This window comes from Heptranchias perlo, chromosome 28 (genome assembly GCF_035084215.1).
Source record: "Heptranchias perlo isolate sHepPer1 chromosome 28, sHepPer1.hap1, whole genome shotgun sequence".
Classification (NCBI taxonomy): domain Eukaryota; kingdom Metazoa; phylum Chordata; class Chondrichthyes; order Hexanchiformes; family Hexanchidae; genus Heptranchias; species Heptranchias perlo.
In genome coordinates, this window is record NC_090352.1 from 7,388,492 (window position 1) to 7,410,192 (window position 21,701).

Genomic DNA, 21,701 nt, shown 5'->3' on the forward strand with positions numbered 1-21,701 from the left:
CAGGGTAACCACTTGCTAACTTCACAAGGGGATTTTTTTTTTAAACAACTGGTACAATTTTAAAGGGGGTGCAGGAAGAGAGAGAGCTGGCGGTCACATACACAAATCTTTGAAGGTGGTAGGACAAGTTGATAAAGCTGTGAAAAAAGCATACATGATCCCTGGCTTTTTAATCAGGGGTATAGAGTACAAAAGCAAGGAAGTTATGCTAAACCTTTATAAATCACTGGTTAGGCCTCAGCTAGAGTATTGTGTTCAATTCAGGGCATCGCACTTTAGGAAGGATGTCAAGGCCTTGGAAAGGGTGCAGAGGAGATTTACTAGAATGGTGCCAGGGATGAGGGACTTCAGTTATGTGGAGAGACTGGAGAAGCTGGGATTGTTCGCCTTCGAGCAGAGAAGGTTAAGGGGAGATTTAATAGAGGTGCTCAAAAGTATGAGGGGTTTTGAGAGAGTAAATGAGAAGAAACTGTTACCACTGGCAAGTGGGTCAGTAACCAGAGGACAGATTTAACATAATTGGCAAAAGAACCAAGGGGAAGATGAGGAGGAATCCTTTACACAGCAAGTTGTTATGATCTGGAATGCGCTGCCTGAAAGGGTGGTGGAAGCAGATTCAATAGTAACTTTCAAAAGAGAATTAGATAATACAGGGCTATGGGGAAAGAGCAGGGGAGTGGGACTAATTGGATGGCATTTTTAAAGAGCCAGCACAGGCATGATGGGCCGAATGGCCTCCTTCTGTGCTGTATGATTCTACGGAGAGCACATGGTGCTCAGTGCTCCTTGGGTATCTCAGTTTGAGGGTGCAGTCATGGACATACTCACCATTTCATCCAAGTTTTTGAAATCACAGAGCTGTTTCTGTGGTTTGGGTTTTGGAGGGATGACTTCCGGAGGTAAATCCATCTCCTCACGGATCTCTTCCTCGATCTCTTCCTCCATCTGAATGAGGACCGGAGCCAACATTCCGAACTTGGAGGCCCTCCTTGCCACCTCCAGCAGACACAGCACAAAGTTCTTCTCATTTTTCCTCAGGACCAGGTCCTCTGTCTCAAACATCAGCACATCTGCAATAGGAAGAAAGAGCCATTTTTTCCCCCGTCTCTCAGTTTGTGGACTACAGTCACAGCTAGCCAGCGAAGTAACCTGAAAATAGAAGCAGCCAGGATATCAAAATAAAGACTTGCACCTTTCCTGATCTTAAGACGTCCCAAAGAGCTTTACCACCAATGAAGTATTTTTTGAAGTGTAGTCACTGTTGTAATGTAGGAAACGTGGCAGCAAATTTGCACACAGCAAGGTCCCACAAACAGCAATGTGATAATGACCAGATAACCTGTTTTAGTGATGCTGATTGAGGGATAAATATTGTGGAGAACGCCTCTGCTCTTTTTCGAAATAGTGCCATGGGATCTTTTACATCCACCTGAGGACAGACGGGGCCTCAGTTTAATGACTCATCTGAAAGATGGCAGCTCCGACAGTGCAGCACTCCCTCAGTTCTGCACTGGGAGTCAGCCTGGATTATGTGCTCAAGTTCCTGGAGTGCGACTTGAACCCATGATTTTTTGACTCAGAGACAAAAGCACTGAGCCATGACAGGTGATAAATGTACTGTAAAACCTTTACATGGGCCTGGACAATCCAGAACTTCTGGAAACTGCAAAGGAAGATCAGAGCACAAGGGGTTAGTCACTTGTTGCCGAGCTTTGGGTTGACGTTGCCCCCTCGTGTTGGTCTGTAGAACTGTAATCTACAGGGATGATTTGTTTTTTGGATGAAGGAAATATGAAGACAAAGGGGGTGGATTTCTACAGGGTTTGTTCCGTTCGAACGGCGTACATTCGGCAGAAGAGCCCCAGTAACCCCCTCCCCCCACCCCATACCCCCTCAAGAAACAGCAGGTGAGCAGGAGATCCCAGCGGGTTCACCCCCGCAGAGAATAATGAGAAATACTCCTGGCCCATCAGCCCCATTCCTTCCAACAAACCATGACTGGGAAATTCTTCAGAGCTCTCCCTGCTCTGCTGGTGTTACATCGCCGGAAGTATAGTGGGAACACCCCTTAATGCGCGTGAAGAAAGACAAGGACTTGCATTTATATAGCGCCTTTCATGACCTCAGGATGTTCAAAAGCGCTTTACAGCCAATGAAATACTTTTGAAGTGTAGTCACTGTTGTAATGTAGGAAATGTGGCAGCTAATTTGTGCACAAGGTCCCACAAACAGAAAATGAGATAAATGACCAGATAATCTGTTTTAATGATGTTAGTTGAGGGATAAATATTGGCCTGGACACCAAGGAGAACTCCCCTGCCCTTCTTCGAAATGTGGACTGTTTGATTCTTACTGGTGCTGCTGGTTCTTGTTGTCTGTATTTATCCCTGTAACATGTAATTCCATTGACTACCATCTAGATTATCTTAAATTAATTTATCAATGAGCATTAACTGCTTTTGTTGAGAGTCTCCGCTATCTACTGCTCTGTGAGAAACCAGCAGTTCTTATATCACTGGTATCAGGGAAGCACAAGATACTAAAAGTGCTGTAGGAGGAATTAGGTCATTCAAAAGAAACAAGATTATAAGCTTTATTAATTAAACTACACTTAAGAATTGTGTTCACACATTACAGTGTTGAAGTGTATTCACATACATACTGTCACAAAAAATATTTCACTCACTCTGCTGCACTCCTCTCCTTTGATCTTCCTGAGACCTACACCATGCGCTATATAAATACTAGTCGTTGTTGATTATTGACTTTTGTTATATTCATTCATGGGATGTGGGCGTCCCATTTTAGCACCTGAGGATTGGGCATTGATTGGACAGAGCAGAGAGAGGAAAATCGAGCAGGGAACATTACCGAGACCACTTAATTATCCTAAGCCTCAAATTAATGTAAGGAAAATCGGTGGGGGGTGTCTCGGTAACCAGCTGCTCCCCCACTCGATCGTCCTCTCTGCACCCTGCCCGGGCGATGCCTGATGCCCAGATGGTAAAAGACAAGATTCTTCACCTTGTATGTTTCCTGTTGTTTGGCGCACCACTGTGAGTGTGAGAGGGAAGCTTCATGGTGACTATATCCCTCTGCTGGTCTCTCATTTGATGACTTGACAGCAATCAGGAGAATTACAGAAATATACCTGTGTCCCGGTGATTTGAAGGGAATCCAACTTAGGTGCTTTCCAAAGTAGATTTATTTTTAAATTAATTATTTTCAACAACAGACCTCGAGATATAAGAAACACATGTCATGAATAAACAAAGAACCAGTACTACTTCTTGAAAGGGACAATGTTAATAAAGAGTTTTCAGGTAGGATTAACTCCTACAAGAGCTAGGACCCATTCCACTCTGATAACCCACCCAATGTACCACCACATTGGGCCTCAGTGGCAGGATTGTGCCAAAGCAGAAATAAACAGGTGCTGTCTCTATCTTATTTATTGTAGTGATAACAATACACAACAGGGAAAGAAACACTTACACCAAGGGGAACTTTATCTGACACTCTTAATTCACCCCCTCAGATTGCTCCCAGCCCCAGTGACCGACGTGTACCCACCAGTACTGTACCCCAGTATTATACAGTGACCGACGTGTACCCACCAGTACTGTACCCCAGTATTATACAGTGACCGACGTGTACCCACCAGTACTGTACCCCAGTATTATACAGTGACAGACCTGTACCCACCAGTACTGTACCCCAGTATTATACAGTGACAGACCTGTACCCACCAGTACTGTACCCCAGTATTATACAGTGACAGACCTGTACCCACCAGTACTGTACCCCAGTATTATACAGTGACAGACCTGTACCCACCAGTACTGTACCCCAGTACTATACAGTGACCGACCTGTACCCACCAGTACTGTACCCCAGTATTATACAGTGACAGACCTGTACCCACCAGTACTGTACCCCAGTATTATACAGTGACAGACCTGTACCCATCAGTACTGTACCCCAGTACTATACAGTGACAGACCTGTACCCACCAGTATGTACCCCAGAATTATACGGTGACAGACCTGTACCTACCAGTACTGTACCCCAGTATTAAACGGTGACAGACCTGTATCCACCAGTACTGTACCCCAGTATTATAAAGTGACAGACCTGTACCCACCAGTACTGTACCCCAGTATTATACAGTGACAGACCTGTACCCACCAATACTGTACCTGTGAGTTATACAGGGTCAAACCTGTACTCACCAGTTCTGTACCCTAGTATTACAGTGATAGACCTGTACCCACCAGTACTGTACCCCAGTGTAATACAGTGATAGACCTGTACCCACCAGTACTGCATCCCAGTGTTATAAAATATTTAGAAAACCAACAATCATTACCCCAGGTTTTTAAACACTGTGTTGGAAAAATATTTGCCCAATTAGCTAAACACGAATAGTTAATTTTCCTGTGTTATTGCTCGGATATCAGTACTCACTGCTCTCCCAGATACTGCGAACAGTAAAGTACATACAGAACTTTCTTATAACTATCTAGGTCATTGTCTCATGTTTTCCCAGATCATAATTGATTTTTTCCTGTAAGCTATCCCTTTCCTTGATGGTTTTCCTGTGCGCCCACCAGAACAGGCAACAAATGTACGGAACAATGAGGCACCGAGGATAGTTTGCTGAATGATATATGGAGCTGATACTGTTGGTTGAGATTGACCTGTAGCTTTAACGCAAAGGGCCATGAACTGTGGGCCCAGAACAAAGGAATTATTAGACGAAAAAAGACCAAAGTCCATCTAATTCATCTTCTACCATCCTGGTAGTCACTTGATCCAATGATAATGGAGTTGTTGACTAATCACAGCAATCAATCTCTATCAATGAGTCGACAACAGACCCAGACACGAGGCGAGGAAAACCTCAGTGGTGGAGAGCTTGGGGAACCATAGGCTCAAAGTCCCCTGTTCCTCCCGAGCCTGTTACACTTACCACATCATGTCCCAAATTACTCATAGACTGTATCCCAACATTTTATTTTCTGAAAGAAATCTATCTCATTTGCATATGAATGAATCAACACTAACTGCTTCTCCCATCCTCTGGTTCTACTGTTCTGGAAAAGGTGAAATAGCTTGTCAAGATCTACATCCTAAAAACAGCAATGGTATCACCTCTCAACCTCTTTTCCAGTGAGAACTGGCCCAATTTACACAATCGCTCCTCATAATCCAATATGTATATATATATATATATATATTATATATATATATACTGTTCCAGTACAGCTACAACACTGGCATCCACCTGACAATGTGGAAAATTGCCCAGGTATGTCCTGTCCACAAAAGCAGGACAAATCCAATCCGGCCAATTACCGCCCCATCAGTCTACTCTCAATCATCAGCAAAGTGATGGAGGGTGTCATCGACAGTGCTATCAAGTGGCACTTACTCACCAATAACCTGCTCACCGATGCTCAGTTTGGGTTCCGCCAGGACCACTCGGCTCCAGTCCTCATTACAGCCTTGGTCCAAACATGGACAAAAGAGATGAATTCCAGAGGTGAGGTGAGAGTGACTGCCCTTGACATCAAGGCAGCATTTGACCGAGTGCTAGTAAAATTGAAGTCAATGGGAATCAGGGTGAAAACTCTCCAGGGGTTAGAGTCATACCTAGCACAAAGGAAGATGGTAGTGGTTGTTGGAGGCCAATCATCTCAGCCCCAGGACATTGCTGCAGGAGTTCCTCAGGACAATGTCCTAGGCCCAACCATCTTCAGCTGCTTCATCAATGACCTTCCCTCCATCATAAGGTCAGAAATGGGGATGTTCATTGATGATTGCACAGTGTTCAGTTCCATTCGCAACCCCTCAAATAATGAAGCAGTCCGAGCTCGCATGCAGCAAGACCTGGACAACATCCAGGCTTGGGCTCATAAGTGGCAAGTAACATTCGCGCCAGATAAGTGCCAGGCAATGACCATCTCCAACAAGAGAGAGTCTAACCACCTCCCCTTGACATTCAACGGCATTACCATCGCCGAATCCCCCACCATCAACATCCTGGGGGTCACCATTGACCAGAAACTTAACTGGATCAGCCATATAAATACTGTGGTTACGAGAGCAGGTCAGAGGCTGGGTATTCTGCGGCGAGTGACTCACCTCCTGACTCCCCAAAGCCTTTCCACCATCTACAAGGCTCAAGTCAGGAGTGTGATGGAATACTCTCCACTTGCTTGGATGAGTGCAGCTCCAACAACACTCAAGAAGCTCGACACCATCCAAGATAAAGCAGCCCGCTTGATTGGCACCCCATCCACCACCCTAAACATTCACTCCCTTCACCACCGGCGCACAGGGGCTGCAGTGTGTACCATCCACAGGATGCACTGCAGCAACTCGCCAAGGCTTCTTCGACAGCACCTCCAAAACCCGCGACCTCTACCAGCTAGAAGGACAAGAGCAGCAGGCACATGGGAACAACACCACCTGCACGTTCCCCTCCAAGTCACACACCATCCCGACTTGGAAATATATCGCCGTTCCTTCATCGTCGCTGGGTCAAAATCCTGGAACTCTCTTCCTAACAGCACTGTGGGAGAACCGTCACCACACGGACTGCAGCGGTTCAAGAAGGCGGCTCACCACCACCTTCTCAAGGGCAATTAGGGATGGGCAAGAAATGCCGGCCTTGCCAGCGACGCCCACATCCCATGAACGAATAAAAAAAAAATCCCTCCATCCCCTCAATCATTCTGGTTGTTCACTTTAAAATTGCTGTTGATCCCAATGGCTCAGGTAATAAAGACACTGTCAAGTGTAGAACCATGTTACACAGACAGGACGGTCCCAAGCTCAGTCTGTGGTTGAGTTAGCTGATCTTAGGTTGAGAGGCAGTAGGGGCATCACAATTGGCCTCAGTGCCCCTGAGCCAGTAGCGGTGGGGAGGCGGTGAAGGATGAGGAAATATTGGGGGAAGGATGAACAAAAATGAACCAGGTCACTATCCAGTGATCCCTGTTAGAATGTCCGCATATTTGGACGTTGATGACAGGAACTGCCTCGACTGTGATGCACCCTATGGTAGAATAGCCTATTGGCATTGACCGCCAAGTCTCACACATGACGAGGGGCCACTTGGGAGAGGTACTTGAGAGTTTCTGTCACCAGCGGACCCAGGTTTTCACAATAGAGGAAGGGAGAAAATCGGCAGGTGGTCAATTGCTCCCTTGTGAAACCTGGAACATATCCCCCAGCCCTCAGGGCGACAATCTTCTCCTGCCTCCGTCTCACACAACCTGTAACTCTTCCGTAAATCACTACAATCTGTGAACGAGCCTACATTCGCGGTGCAGTAAGAGACACTTTCACTTCTGCCTCTTCATTTCCCCATTTTACAGTCTCCGATATAAAACCCATCCAGAACAGCAATCACTGGGCTGAGAGGACAGTGAGCATCAGTGGTGAAGGGGCAGACTGGGTCAGAATACGATGGGGGTGAATTTAGACTTGGGAGAAACTGACGCTATCTCATCACTCACCCGGTATTCAGTTCGATCGACTTCAATCGAACTGAGTATTGGGTGTGTCGTTTAATGGCCAATAAATGTTTTGCGTCTCTGCCCAAGTCCAATTTCACCTCCAAGATCTTATCCAATCTGATCTTTTCGACTTGTTCCTGGAATGCAATACATGCAAGGCACCGGCACAGCGGCAGTGTGATCAGCATCGACGGTCAGGGGTGTTTATTAATAAATAAAACAAAAGCAAAACAATGCGGATGCTGGAAATCTGAAATAAAAACCCGAAATGTTGAAAACACACAGCAGGTCAGGCAGCATCTGCGGAGAGAGGAACTGAGTTAACGTTTCAGGTCGATGACCTTTCATCGGAACCAGAAGACGCTAGAGAGGGACATCGTCCAGTTCTGACGAAAGGTCATCGACCTGAAATGGGAACTCTGTTCCCCTACCCACAGATGCTGCCTGATCTGCTGAGTGTTTTCAGCATTTTCTGTTTTTATTTTGTTTGTTGATAAAGTTTTGTTGGTGATCTTTCCATTGTGAGTCAGGAGGAGACCAAGACCAGCTGCAGAAAGCCTAACGTGACCATGGATCAAACCTCTCTGGCCTCTATAACAACATAGAAATAGGAGCAGGAGTAGGTCATACAGCCCTTCGAGCCTGCTCCGTCATTCAATAAGATCATGGCTGATCTTCGACCTCAACTCCACTTTCCCGCCCATTCCCCATATCCCTTGATTCCCTTTGAAATCTATCGCTCTCAGCCTTGAATATACTCAATGACTGAGCATCCACAGCCCTCTGGGGTAGAGAATTCCAAAGATTCACAACCCTCTGAGTGAAGATATTTCTCCTCATTTCAGTCCTAAATGTCCGACCCTTATCCCGAGACTATGCCGCCTAGTTCTAGACTCTCCAACCGGGGGAAACAGCCTGTCAGCATCTACCCTGTCAAGCCCTCTTTGGCCATTGAGTTAACAACAACTTGCATTTATATAGCTCCTTTAACGTAGTAAAATATACCAAGGTGCTTCACAGGTGCGATTATCAAACAAAATTTGACACCAAGCCGCATAAGGAGATATTAGGACATGTGACCAAAAGCTTCGTCAAAGAGGTAGGTTTTAAGGAGTGCCTTAAAGGAGGAGAGAGAGGCAGAGGGGTTTAGAGAGGGAATTCCAGATTTTAGGGCCTAGGCAGCTGAAGACACTGCCGCCAATGGTGGAGCAAAGAAAATCAGGGATGTGCATGAGGCCGGAATTGGAGGAGCGCAGAGATCTTGGAGGGTTTTAGGGCTGGAGAAGGTTACAGAGATGGGGAAGGGGTGAGGCCATGGAGGGATTTGAAAACAAGAATGAGAATTAAGGAGGAATCTCCTTGTTGTAAGTCTCATGTACAGACCCATGTGGTGATTTATAGCTAGCATCACAGTCCCCTGTGGGAGACCCAGGGCAGCCTAACTGTGTGAGAAATGATGTAACTGTAACAGAGGTTAATGCTCCCGGTTACTCTGTTTGGCAAATGAAGCCAGGCGCCTGCTGACTAGTTCAGTCTTAAAAACTCCTGCACACAGTGTGCGGCTCTGAGCAGAGACAGGAATTCCTCGGGTGCAATGGCATCTGGAATTTCTATCTCATAGGCCAGGAATTGCTGCATGTGACAGACATGTACCTGATCTGTAGCTCGACTCCATTTACCCGTCTTAGCTCAATGTCCCTTGATACCCTTACCTAACAAAAATCTAGAGATCTCAGTCTTGAAAGCTCCAATTGTCCCCCAGCACCCACAGCTTTTTCGGGGAAGGGAAATCCAGATTTCCACTACCCTTTGTGTGAAAAAGTGCTTCCTGATTTCCGTCAATGGCCTGGCTCTAATCCTAAGATTATGTCCCCTCGTTCTTGATTTCCCCCACCAGAAGAAATAGTTTCTCTCTATCTACCCTGTCAAATCTTTTTAACATGTTAAATGCCTCGATCAGATCACTCCTCAACCTTCTGAACTCAAGGGAACACAAGCCAAGTTTATGCAACCTGTCCTCATAATTTAACCCTTTAAGCCCCGGTATCATTCTGGTGAATCTGCGCTACACCCCCTCCAAGGCCAATATGTCCTTCCTGAGGTCCCCAAATCTGAATGCAGTACTCTAGATGGGGTCTGACCAAGGCTCTGCAAAGCTGAAGCATCACTTCTTCCTCTTTGTAATCCAGCCCCCTTTGAGATAAAGGCCAACATTCCATTAGCCTTTTTGACTGCATATTGTACCTGTGCACTAGCTTTAAATGATTTGTGTACTTGGACCCCCAAATCTCTTTGGTCCTGCGATGACATATGTTGACATGAGTTACGAGATTACATTGTGTTTGCCAGCAGAAGAAGAGCTTAGAAATATCCCCTTTCATAAAGATGGTGTTCCTTTAAAAACAGTGGACCGAATTATTATGTTAAAATAATAACAAAGACTTCTGTCCTTTCAATTACATCACTGAATTACAGGAAGGGTGGTGTCCCTCCATGGTGTACTGTGCTCAACGAGAGCACCTTATTGTCTTCTTGTGGTTTAGCAGCATAGAATTCTGCCTTAATCAGTGAAATTAAAGATTTTAATATACGATCTGAGGTATATATAATCTCTAGTGGCCCTCTCATGGTGTGGGTCATGTGCAGTTCAGGTTATGAAGGAGGCTGTCTGATGTTTACAGAGGTTCCACTACATCTCAAATCATCCAGTGGTTTGTCCTTCACTGTAATACAGCAAATTCACTAAAGTCATGTACTGCATGAGGTAAAACTATTAGTAATCTCACTGGTACGCAGAGATCCACACCTCACAAATATAACATTAAAACTACTGCCCTGCCATTTTGCAAGTTGTAACTGTGTTCGATCTTCCCTCCCCAAATCCTCATGCTCCCAGTTATTTACTTTATATAAATGTATTTATTTTATTCTACTCTGCTGTCCGTATCTGAACTCTCACCAAGTCTCGTTCACCCATCACCCCTATCCTCACCAACTTACATTGGCTCCCAGTCCACCAACACTTCAAATTTTTAATTCTTATCCTCATGTCTATATCCCTTCATGGCCTCTCCCCTCCCTATCGCTGTAACTTTCTCCAGCCGTACAACCCTTTGAGAACTGTGTTCCTCCGACTCTGGCCACTTGTGCATCCTCCTCCCCCTTCACCCCACCATCGGTGGCCATGCCTTCAGCCGTCCAGGCCCTAGGCTTCCCTAAACCCTTGTGCCCCTCCCCTCCCTCTCCTGCTTTAAGACTTCTTTACTCAGAGAGTGGTGAGAATGTAGAACTCGCTACCACAAGGAGTAGTTGAGGCGAATGTCATAGATACATTTAAGGGGAAGCTAGATAAGTACATGAGGAAGAAAGGAATAGAAGGGTATGCTGATAGGGTTAGATGAAGTAGGGAAGAGGAAGCTCATGTGGAGCGTAACAACATAAGGAATAGGAGCAGGAGTAGGCCATTCGGCCCCTCGAGCCTGCTCTGCCATTCAATAAGATCATGGCTGATCTTCGACCTCAACTCCACTTTCCTGCCCGATCCCCAAATCCCTTGATTCCCCTAGAGTCCAAAAATCTATCGATCTCAGCCTTGAATATACTCAATGACTCAGCATCCACAGCCCTCTGAGTGAAGAAATTCCTCCTCATCTCAGTCTTGAATGGCCGACTCCTTATCCTGTGACCATGCCCCTAGTTCTAGACTCTCTAACCAGGGGAAACAATCTCTCAGCATCTACCATGTCAAGCCCCCTCAGAATCTTATATGTTTCAATGAGATCACCTCTCATTCTGCTAAACTCCAGAGAGAATGGGCCCATTCTACTCAGTCTCTCCATATAGAACAAACCTCTCAACCCAGGAATTAATCCAGTGAATCTTCATTGCACCGCCTCCAAGGCAACTATATCCTTCCTTTGTTAGAGACCAAAACTGTACGCAGTTCTCTAGGCAAGGTCTTACTAAAGCCCTGTACAACTGTATTCTTGTACTCCAACCCACTTGCAATAAAGGCCAACATGTCATTTGCCTTCCTAATTGCCTGCTGTACCTGCATAATAACTTTTTGTGTTTCTTGTACGAGGACACCCAAGTCTCTCTGAACACCAACATTTAATAGTTTCTCACCATTTAAAAAGTATTCTGTTTTTCTATTCTTCTTAGCAAAGTGAATAACCTCACATTTTCACACATTACACTCGGTCCCTTCATCTATAGATTGTAAATAGCTGAGGCCCAAGCACCGATCTTTGCAGCACCCCACTAGTTACAGCCTGCCAACCTGAGAATGATCCATTTATCCCTACTCACTGTTTTCTGTCCTTTAACCAATCTTCTATCCATGCTAATATATTACCCCCAACCCTGTGAGCCCTTACCTTGTATAACAACCTTTTATGTGCCTTATCGAAAGCCTTTTGAAAATCCGAATATACACATCCACTGGTTCCCCTTTATCTACCCTGCTAGTTACATCCTCAAAAAACTAATAAATTTGTCAAACACAATTTCCTTTTTATAAAACCATGTTGACTCTGCCTAATCATATTAAGATGTTCTAAGTGCCCTGTTACCACTTCCTTAATAATGGTTTCCAGCATTTTCCCGACGACTGATGTCAGGCTAACTGGCCTGTAGTTCCCTGTTTCTCTCTCCCTCCTTTCTTGAATAGCGGGGTTACATTTGCTACCTTCCAGTGCACTGGGTCCATTCCAGAATCTAGGGAATTTTGGACGATCATAACCAATGCATCCACTATCTCTGCAGCCACCTCTTTTAGAACCCTAGGATGTTGGCCAGGGAATTTGTCAGTTTTTAGTCCCATTCGTTTGTCTAGCACTTTTTCTCTAGTGATATTAATTGTTTTAAGTTCCTCACTCTCATTTACCCTTTGGTTCCCACTATTTTTGGTATGCTTTTTGCGTCTTCTACTGTGAAGACAGATACAAAGGCCCCGATATTAGCGGGGAGGTGGGATAGCAGCAGGGGGGGGGCGATTGGGCGCGTGGGTAACTAGCCCAACAAAATCTGCCTGTTCCCCACGCGATATTGGGTCAATTGGAGCCTATTAATGTGGCTTCTGGTTTGCCGTCCGAAAGCTGCGCAGTGGGCGGACTGCGCACCCGCATCACAGGCTGTCGGCTGGAGGAGCTCTATTTAAAGGGGCAGTCCTCCATTGGCTGCTCCTGGAACAAACACCCACACACCACGATGGAGCAGCACAGGGGAAAGGCTGCTCTTAGATTTAATGATGCTGCTCTCCAGGTGCTACTGATGGGGTGAGAAGGAGGAGGGATCTCTTCTACCCGGCGGGCAGGAGGAAGTGGCCTGCCTCTGCCACCAAGAATGCCTGGCTCGAGGTGGCAGAGGAGGTCGCCAGCAGCAGCAACATCTCCCACACCTGGATCCAGTGCAGGAAGCGCTTTAATGACCTAACTAGGTCAGCCAAAGTGAGTACACTTAATGATTCTCCGACACTCCATCTTCCTCATCACCGCCCCCACCCCCCCCAACTCATTCTGCACTGCCAACACTATTCTATCAAATCTCTCCTCACACCCACTCAAAGCTCATCCTCAACTTACCTGCACTTCCTCAGCACTTCCTCACCTCCCCATTACTCATCCCACCACTCCCACTCAATCCAATCCTCATACAATGTCATGGCTCTGTCTCATACTCACCCTCTGATGCATCTCTTTCATAGTCAGCCGCACCCAGACCAATGCATTCAGCGGTTGGCCACATCACCATCACTCACTCACGCATCTGTACTTTTTCCCCTCATAGGAGAAGAGAGCCCAGAATGCACGGGAGAGGGCGAGGATCGGAGGGGGGCCGCAACAGATAGTCGTGCCTACAGACGCGGAGCAGGAGGCACTGGAGCTGAGCCGCACCCTCGAGTACCTGTCCGTCGGGGACACCGAGACTGGCACCCGACAAACATCTGGTGTCAGAACTTTAACATCAGCACACACCATATGAATTGATGTTAACATGCCTCGCCATCTTCAGCACCTCAGTATGCTCATCGCAACACGACACATCTGTGATCATGATTAATATTGCCTTCTGTTCTCTTACAGGGCTTTCAGCGACCGCTGTGACGGAAGAGGGCGATTCCTCAGAGGACCTGCCAGCCTCTGAGGGTGCACCTTCACGTTTGAGCGAGCCATCCACCAGCGCAGATACTCACACCTCGGTGGGTCCCAGTCCGCAGTTAGTTGGGGTCGCACATGGTGAGTTACCACACACACGAGCATAAGCAGACACTGGTGGCAGGGGCAGCTGCGGAGAGCCCGTGTCGGTGGGAGCACTCTTCTCCAGGCTCTGCTCAGCTAGACACAGATGCTGAACCCTGGGGGCCATCCTTTAAAAGGAGAATGATCGAGGGGCAGCAGCACATTTGCGAGGTGCTGGAACAGGTGCCACGCGCACTCTCCACAATAGCCCAGAGGATGGAGGAGTCCAACTCCTGCATGAGTGGAATGGTGGTACAGGTACGGGAGGGAATCTCTGAGATAGTGTCACAGGGACGTGAAGGAATCTCTGAGATACTGTCGCGGGTAAGTGTGGGAATGTCAGTGATGGAGGGAAGGCTAGTCTCCATGGAGCTTCAAGCACGGCTCACCAATGAGTCCATTCAGGCCCTGACAATGGCCGTTCAGACGCAGGGTGAACGACATTCTGCCACCTTAAACAGGCAGGCAGATACACTAGCACTGGCCTTACAAGGCTTCACACATGTCCTCCAAATTGCTGTCCAGCAGAGTGGTAGGAGTGATGTGGGCCTGGCCCAGGAGAGGGATGATGGCGAAAGGGGACATGGAAGTGGGGACACCACTCAAAGTGCCCCCATGTCACACCCGTTGCCCCCCTCTCAACCAGTTCCCGCAATGCTGCCTCCTCTCCAGGTGGCCGAGTCTGCCCCTGCACAGGTGCAGGTGGAGCAGTCTATGGAGGGGCCCTCACGGGCACCAGAACCCAGAGGGCGTAGGCCCAAAGCATCTAATTGGTCAGGGAATGAACAAGAGCAACCTGCCACTACCTCTGCTGCAGCCACAGGGGATGCACCACGTAGGAGTAGTTGGAAGCGAAAGGTGAAGGTTTTGTGAGCACAAAGGGCATGCACAAGGGTGTTTGACAATTGGTCATGTTTTTTATTTATATTTGCTTTTTGTTAAACTCACATTAAATATTATTATTGTCACCACTACTGCCATGTTTTGGCCATTCTTGACTGGCTTCTGTAATAAGGCCCTTTCATGAGGTTCACCATGAACGCTGACACTTGATGCCACCTATTGGGTCACTCTACAGTGGGTGTATGCATAGTTGCAGGACTGGTTTGTGCAGAAAGGGGGGTGGGTGGGGGCTGGTGTGGGCGCTGCTCTATCCAGGTGGTGAGGACTGGACTCTTCACGCTATCTGATGTTAGGAGAACCGTTCACTTATCAGTGACTCCCTGGCCTCACGAGCAGCCAGGTGAGCCGCTGTTCTGCCCATGGGTTGCTCCTGCTCCTCCTCCTCCACCTCCTCCTCCTCGTCCTCAATGTGGGTGGCAGATATGAATGGGGCCTCCTCAAGTGGCGCCCCTCTCTGTTGTGCCATGTTGTGCAGGGCACAACACATGACTATAAGTCCCACTCTGTCTGGTGTGTATTGAAACGCTCCCCAGAATGATCAAGGCACCTGAAGCGCATCTTGAGCAGCCCTATAGCTCAATTGTAGACCTGGTAGCGATGTGTTTGTCGTTATATCAACGCTGTTGCTCAGTGCTGGGTTTCCTCAGAGGTGTCATGAGCCACGTGTGCAGGGGATATCTCTTGTCCCCGAGGAGACAGCCCTTACGGGTGTTCGGAGCATGGAAGAGGGGCGGGATGTTGGACTCCCGGAGGATGAAGGAATCATGGCAGCTGCCAGGGAATCTGGTGCACACTTGAAGGAATCTCTTCCAGTGGTCACATACGAGCTGAGTGTTGATGGAGTGATAGCCCTTCCTGTTGATGAACAGTCCTGGCTCGTGTGGAGGTGCTTGTATTGCTATATGGGTGCAATCGATTACACCCTGCACCCGTGGGAAGCCAGCCACAGAGTGGAATCCCACTGCCCTCTCCGTCTGGCTGAGGTCGTCCATGGGGAAGTTGACGTACTGCGAGGCCCTGTGAAACAAGCCATCGGTGACCTGCCTTATGCACTTGTGTGCAGACAACTGAAAGACCCCGGCGATGTCCCCGGTGGCACCCTGGAATGATCCGGAGGTGAAAAAGCTCAGGGCAGTGGTGACTTTGACAGTGACAGGTAAGGAGATGCTGCTCGGCCCAGCCGGGAGCAGCTCGGCACAAAGGAGGCTGCAGATGTCTGCGACTGCCTGACGAATGACTCTGAGCCTCCGTATACACTGGTCCTCAGAGGGGTCCAGGAAGCTGAGCCTCGGTCTGTAGACCCTGTGGCGAGGGTAGTGCCTCCTGCGACGTCGCTCTCTCTGTTGTTTCCCTCTGTGCTCTTATGCAGGTGCCTGTGGCGCAGCACTGTGTTGTGGAGCTCCACGTGGCGGAGGTGGACGCCATGCCTGGCGAGGCTGGTGATGTTGCTCGTCCTCGGATGAAGTGATGATGCAGCCATGGCGCCCCCCACCCCATCCTGACGGTATGAGTTTGAGGGGGTCTGCAAAGTAGGTAAATGTGTTTGCACAGCAGAGTTTTGGGTGGAAAGTGTGAAGTTTGAGTGAAAACACAAAGGTCTTGCAGCCAAAACTTTGTCTGAAGTGACAGAGTGCCCTGCTGCAATAAATGACGTTTTCTCCCCACCTGTCAAATAAGCATTTGCATCTCCCACTGGCTGCTGGCTGAAACATGTCTCTTTGACCAAGCTTTTAATCACCCCTGCTAGTATTTCCTTCTTAGGCTCGATATAGATTTTTGTCTGTTTACATGTCTGTGAATCACTTTAGGACATTTTTCTACATTAATTGTGCTATATAAATGTAAGTTTTCTTGTACTTGCCGTAGCAGATTTACATTAGTTATTCGAGCTGCAAGTATTTTGTTTTGTATCCCTTTCTCCTCCATCTCCAAAACCTTCCCTTTTTTTGTCCCCCTCAGTTATTTTAAATGATTATAGTTTGCCCCTTAATTCCCACAGTGGACAGGCCATTCTTACTAAAGCTGTTGCTGATGTAGCGATGCATCTGAGAGATGTTTCCCCCCACTGTTTAGTCTTTAATGATCAGCACCTTGAATAGGCAATCAGTAAGTGTACTCCAAGCCTGACCGACTGACGCCAGGCACAATGTCCCAGCTTAGCATCAAATCGCCTCAAAAATATCTTCGTCTGGCCCGAGTGCCAATATCAGTCTCCTTCAGTGAGATAAAATAAATCTCAACCCAAACTTTAGAAGTGTAGTCACTAATCTTTTATAGGCAAACAAGGCAGACAATTGACGCACAGCAAAGCCTCACAAACAGTAAGGACACCGGGAAAAACTCCCCTGCTCTTCTTTGAATACTGCCATGGGATCTTTCATAGCCACCTAAAATAATGTCTGAAAGACAGCACCTCCAACAGTGCAGCACTCCCTCAGTGGGACTTGAACCCACAACCTTCTGACTCAGAAGCAAGAGTGCTACCACTGAGCCATGGATGATATCAAAACACTAGAGCACTATTAAACACTTAGTTTGTTTCTGATATCTTTATCCCACTGGCCACACCTCACAATTGTTAATTTGTAAAGTTTGAGCCTGGTTGTCATGTGACACAGATTGCTGAGGTGCTGCCTGGGCTTTGTACTTCCACAGAAGCCCTATCAAACCACAATTCCTAATTTGCATCTCTTTCTCATGTATAGGGGGGTCGTTCTGACTGTTTGCGATCGTGTAAAATGGGTGATAGCAAGTCAGCAGCCCGTGTTACATCTCTCCTTAACTTCAATGGAAATACAAATGGGGAGAGATATAGCACGAGCTGCTGACTCATTATCACCCATTTTAACTAATGCACAGAATCAAAATGACCCCCAAAGAATTTAATCAACAAGAGCTGGAACTCCCCAACACCCAAGGCATTGGTGAAATTTCCAAGCTGTGAGACTGAAGCAGAAATCAAGACGAGGGTCCCTGGGAGGCAGACAAGCCGATACAGGCATTTCTAATATTCAATAAATATCATACATTGTGGGCCAAATCAGAGATTGTTTCCCTCCAGAATCGTTTCATCTTTTATGTTTGTTAAGCTATAAATTATACTGTTTCAGCTGTATGTTCTGACCCAAATTAGGAAGGAGAGTGTTGGCCAAACACAGGATAAAAAAACTTGTTCGATTTAATTGGTGGATTTTGTGGTAGTTTTCAATCCCAGGTTTGAGTGGTTTTGTGCACAACCTTTGACCCTGACTGGTAGGAAATAACATGTATTTATACGCTGCCTTTTATGACATCTGGACATCCCAAAGCACTTCACAGCCAACTAAGTATTTGTTTTTGAAGTGTAGTCACTGTTGTAATGTAGGGAAATGCAGCAGCCAATTTGTGCACAGCAAGGTCCCACAAACAGCAATGGGATGAATGACCAGATAATCTGTTATAGTGATGTTGGTTGAGGGATAAATATTGGCCAGGACACCGGGAGAACTCCCCTGCTCTTTCTCGAATAGTGCTGTGGGATCTTTTACGTCCACCTGAGAGGGCAGACAATGCCTCGGTTTAACGTCTCATCCAAAAGACGGTACCTCCAACAGTGCAGCACTCCCTCGGTGCTGTACCGGGGAGTGTCAGCCTGGATTATGTGCTTAAGTTTCCAGAGTGGGGCTTGAACCCATGACCTTCTGACGAGAGTGTTATCAATGAGCCAAAGGCTGTCACCTGTTCGTTTCCACTACCTGTCTAGATACTGGAGTAAGTTAGCAGGGTTAACTAAGACTCCAGTTATTTAAGTCAAAGTGTCGCATCCAGATTTAAGGTGTAAGTTGTGTCTGCCTGTGGTTCTACATTTATCCCAGAGTTGTTGCAAATTGGCTGTTGTGACATTTTAATTAATTTATTATCCAATGCAATATTAGAAGATGCTTTCCTGTTTTCTCATGCAGATCAGGGATGTCTGAAAAATAATCATTAAATTGGTCATTCAGCTTGATCAACATAAAACTGTCTGCGTGTGTTTATCTGTCAGCAAGTCACGGAAACGTGTTGCCAAACTAAAGATTTTGATGAGATCAGCCATGATCTAATTGAATGGTGGAACAGGCTCGAGGGGCTGAATGGCCTACTCTTGTGCCTATGTTCCTATTTTGCTGGTGACAGACATCAAGTTGTTGGATTTTGTGGTTTCAACTATTCACCACATATCAGAACATTCCAGAACAAGGCAATAAAATACCAGCCACATTTAAGCAAACAATTTTTTTTTCTATATATTGACCTCATTAACTAACACTAGACCTTCTATAACTAGGCCCCCTGTGGACTCAACCATCCTCCGTGACTGTGCTGATCTTTATTAAATGTTGTTTCACTTTCTGCCAGTCACATATCCTTGTGTAGCAGCACAAGGTAACACCTGGGACAGAAATGGTTCTGCTGCACATCCCTCTCCACCACTAGGGGACCATCCAGTTTTCAGACTGAAGGGATAGGTAAACAAAAGTTACAAACACTGACAAACATTAACAAAAGGGAACGAATACAAGAAGGAAACCAGCTTTGTCTGCTCTCTACGTTTCTCCCTCCTTTGATGTATCCCAAGGCCTCCATCAATGATGCTCAGAGTGTGACTGACCTAAAGGACAGTTACTTTTTTATTGCTTAATTTGCAACTTTTATTTTATAATTTACGGTGCACCCTCGCAGTGTTGTACCGTGCTCTCTGACTAGCTTAGAGCAGGGTGACACACTCCAGGGCAGTACTGGGGGAGTCAGCACACTGTTGGAGGTGCAGTCTTTTGGATGAGACATTAAACCGAGGCCCCTTCTGCCCCCTCAGGTGGGCGTAAAAGATCTATTTCGAAGAAGAGCAGGGGGAGCTCTCCCCCGGTGTCCTGGCCAAAATTTAGCCCTCAACCTACATCAAGAAACAGATGATCTGGTCATTATCACATTGCTGTTTGTGGGACCTTGCTGTGTGCAAATTGTTTGCCCTGTTTCCTACATTAGAACAGTGACTACATTTCAAAAGTACTTCATTGGCTGTAAAGTGCTTTGGGACGTCCTGAGACCATGAAAGATGCTATATAAATGCAAGTTCTTTCTTTTTTCATATACACTAAAATTAATAACAGAAAATGCTGGAAACACTCAGCAGCCTTTGTGGAGAGAGCAAGGTAGGGTTAACTTTCCTGGCCGACCATCTTTTGTCAGAACCTGAGGAGGTTACAGACGAACAGCTTATAAGGAGGAACAGAGCCAGGGAAAAGGATCGGGGTGTCAGCCGTGGTGCCTCCCACAGTCAAATAGCCTGCTGACGCTCATTGTGTTGACTCAGACCTGAGGAGTGGCGACTCAGGCAAGGTACCAGGTGGTTGCTGGTACCTCGGGCATGGAACTGTACCCCAGCAAGGAAGCAGGTGGGGAAAGAGAGAGAACTGGGAAGAAAGTTACCCCCATAGATCAGGCACAACCAGGTCACTTCACTGCAATCAAAAGCAGCAGGTTCGATCAAATGAAAATATAAAGCCAGCGGGTGTTCCCCGGTTACCTTTGATCTCCAGTTCCTTTCGGCACCACTGGATAAAGTTGGACACGTTGTCCCGGGCCAGGAACGTGCCAGGCTGGGCACTGGTGGTGTAGGTGACCCCGGCGTGAGGCAACTTGAGCTGGGAAAGCAGCTGGGGGTAATCCCGGGAGAAATCCTGCGCCACCCGGGTCACATTGTTGGCGTGTTGGCACAGCACCCAGCCCGTCTCCAGGACCTCCACCAGCCCCTCCAGACCCACCTCCAAGCCGTACAGCTCCTTCAGCCACTCGGCCAGGTCCTCCTTCATGGCGTACAGGTACTCCTCGCTGGATTTAAAGGGACGGATGCTCTTGGCGGTGGCCCCTTGGATGTTGTGAGTGTTGGCCATGCCCGTGCGATCGATTGATCGATCGATCGATTCAATAATCGGAATCACAGCATGACCTATGTCCCTGTCCTTAATGCAACTCACGTTAAACGGTGCAGCGCTTGGCTGCTCGGAGACCCTTTAAATCACACACACACACACAAAAAAAAACTTGCCCAAAGTCTTTCCTTCGGGTGCAGGGGGTTCACCCACCCTGGCCGGGTCGGGGAGAGGTGTTTAAAGGGGCCTCACGCCCGCCTGGACACGGTGTTTACAGTCACACACTTGTGTTTCCTACTGATCCCTCTCCCTAGCGACGGAAAAGGCGTCCTCCTTCTAACCTTAACCCCTGCCTGCCCGGGCTGGCTGCAAATGACACAGCGCCTCCCATTTATAAACTATAAACTTGAGCTCATCCAAAACTCTGCTGTCCGTATCCTAACTCGCACCGTTCACCCATTGTCCCCCCACCCTGTGCTCGCTGACCTACGTCCAGGAACGCCTCAATTTTAAAATTCTCATCCTTGTTTTCAAATCCCTCCAGAGCCTCGCCCCCTCCCTATCTCTGTAACCTCCTCCAGCCCTACGACCCTCCGAGATCTCTGCGCTCCTCCAGTTCTGGCCTCTTGCACATCCCCGATTTTATTCGCTCCACCATTGGTGGCTGTGCCTTCAGCTGCCTAGGTCCTAAGCTCTGGAATTCCCTCCCTAAATCTCTCTGCCTCTCTCTCCTCCTTTAAGACGCTCATTATAAACAACCTCTATGACCAACCTGTCCTAATACCTCCTATGTGGCTCGGTGTCAAATTTTGTTTGATAATCGCTCCTGTGAAGCACTTTGGGGCATTTTACTATGTTAAAGGCACTATATAAATGCAAGAGTTTTGTATTCATTCATGGGATATGGGCGTCGCTGGTGAGGCCGGCATTTATTGCCCATCCCTAATTGCCCTTGAGAAGGTGGTGGTGAGCCGCCTTCTTGAACCGCTGCAGTCCGTGTGGAGAAGGTTCTCCCACAGTGCTGTTGTTGTTGTTTCTACCTGGTCTATGGTGAGTTTCTCTCTCCCCCTAGTCTTGGGTTAGTTTCTCCCTCACATTTTTCTTTCCCATGTCCCTGCTCAATTTCTTTCTCTTTCCCT

General features: G+C 47.2%; 1 protein-coding gene across 1 annotated transcript in view; it reads right to left on the reverse strand.

The window, feature by feature from the left end:
* The window catches only part of LOC137344812 (GAS2-like protein 2A), a 77,271-nt gene extending 56,409 nt beyond the window's left edge, over positions 1–20,862 (reverse strand). Inside the window, exons 1-2 of the mRNA XM_068007985.1 lie at positions 20,217–20,862; positions 829–1,070 (exon numbers count right to left, since the gene is read on the reverse strand). Coding sequence (XP_067864086.1) covers positions 829–1,070; positions 20,217–20,583 — 609 coding nt within the window. The 5' untranslated portion in view covers positions 20,584–20,862. The remainder of the gene's footprint in view (positions 1–828; positions 1,071–20,216) is intronic.
* Positions 20,863–21,701: the final 839 nt, after the last annotated feature.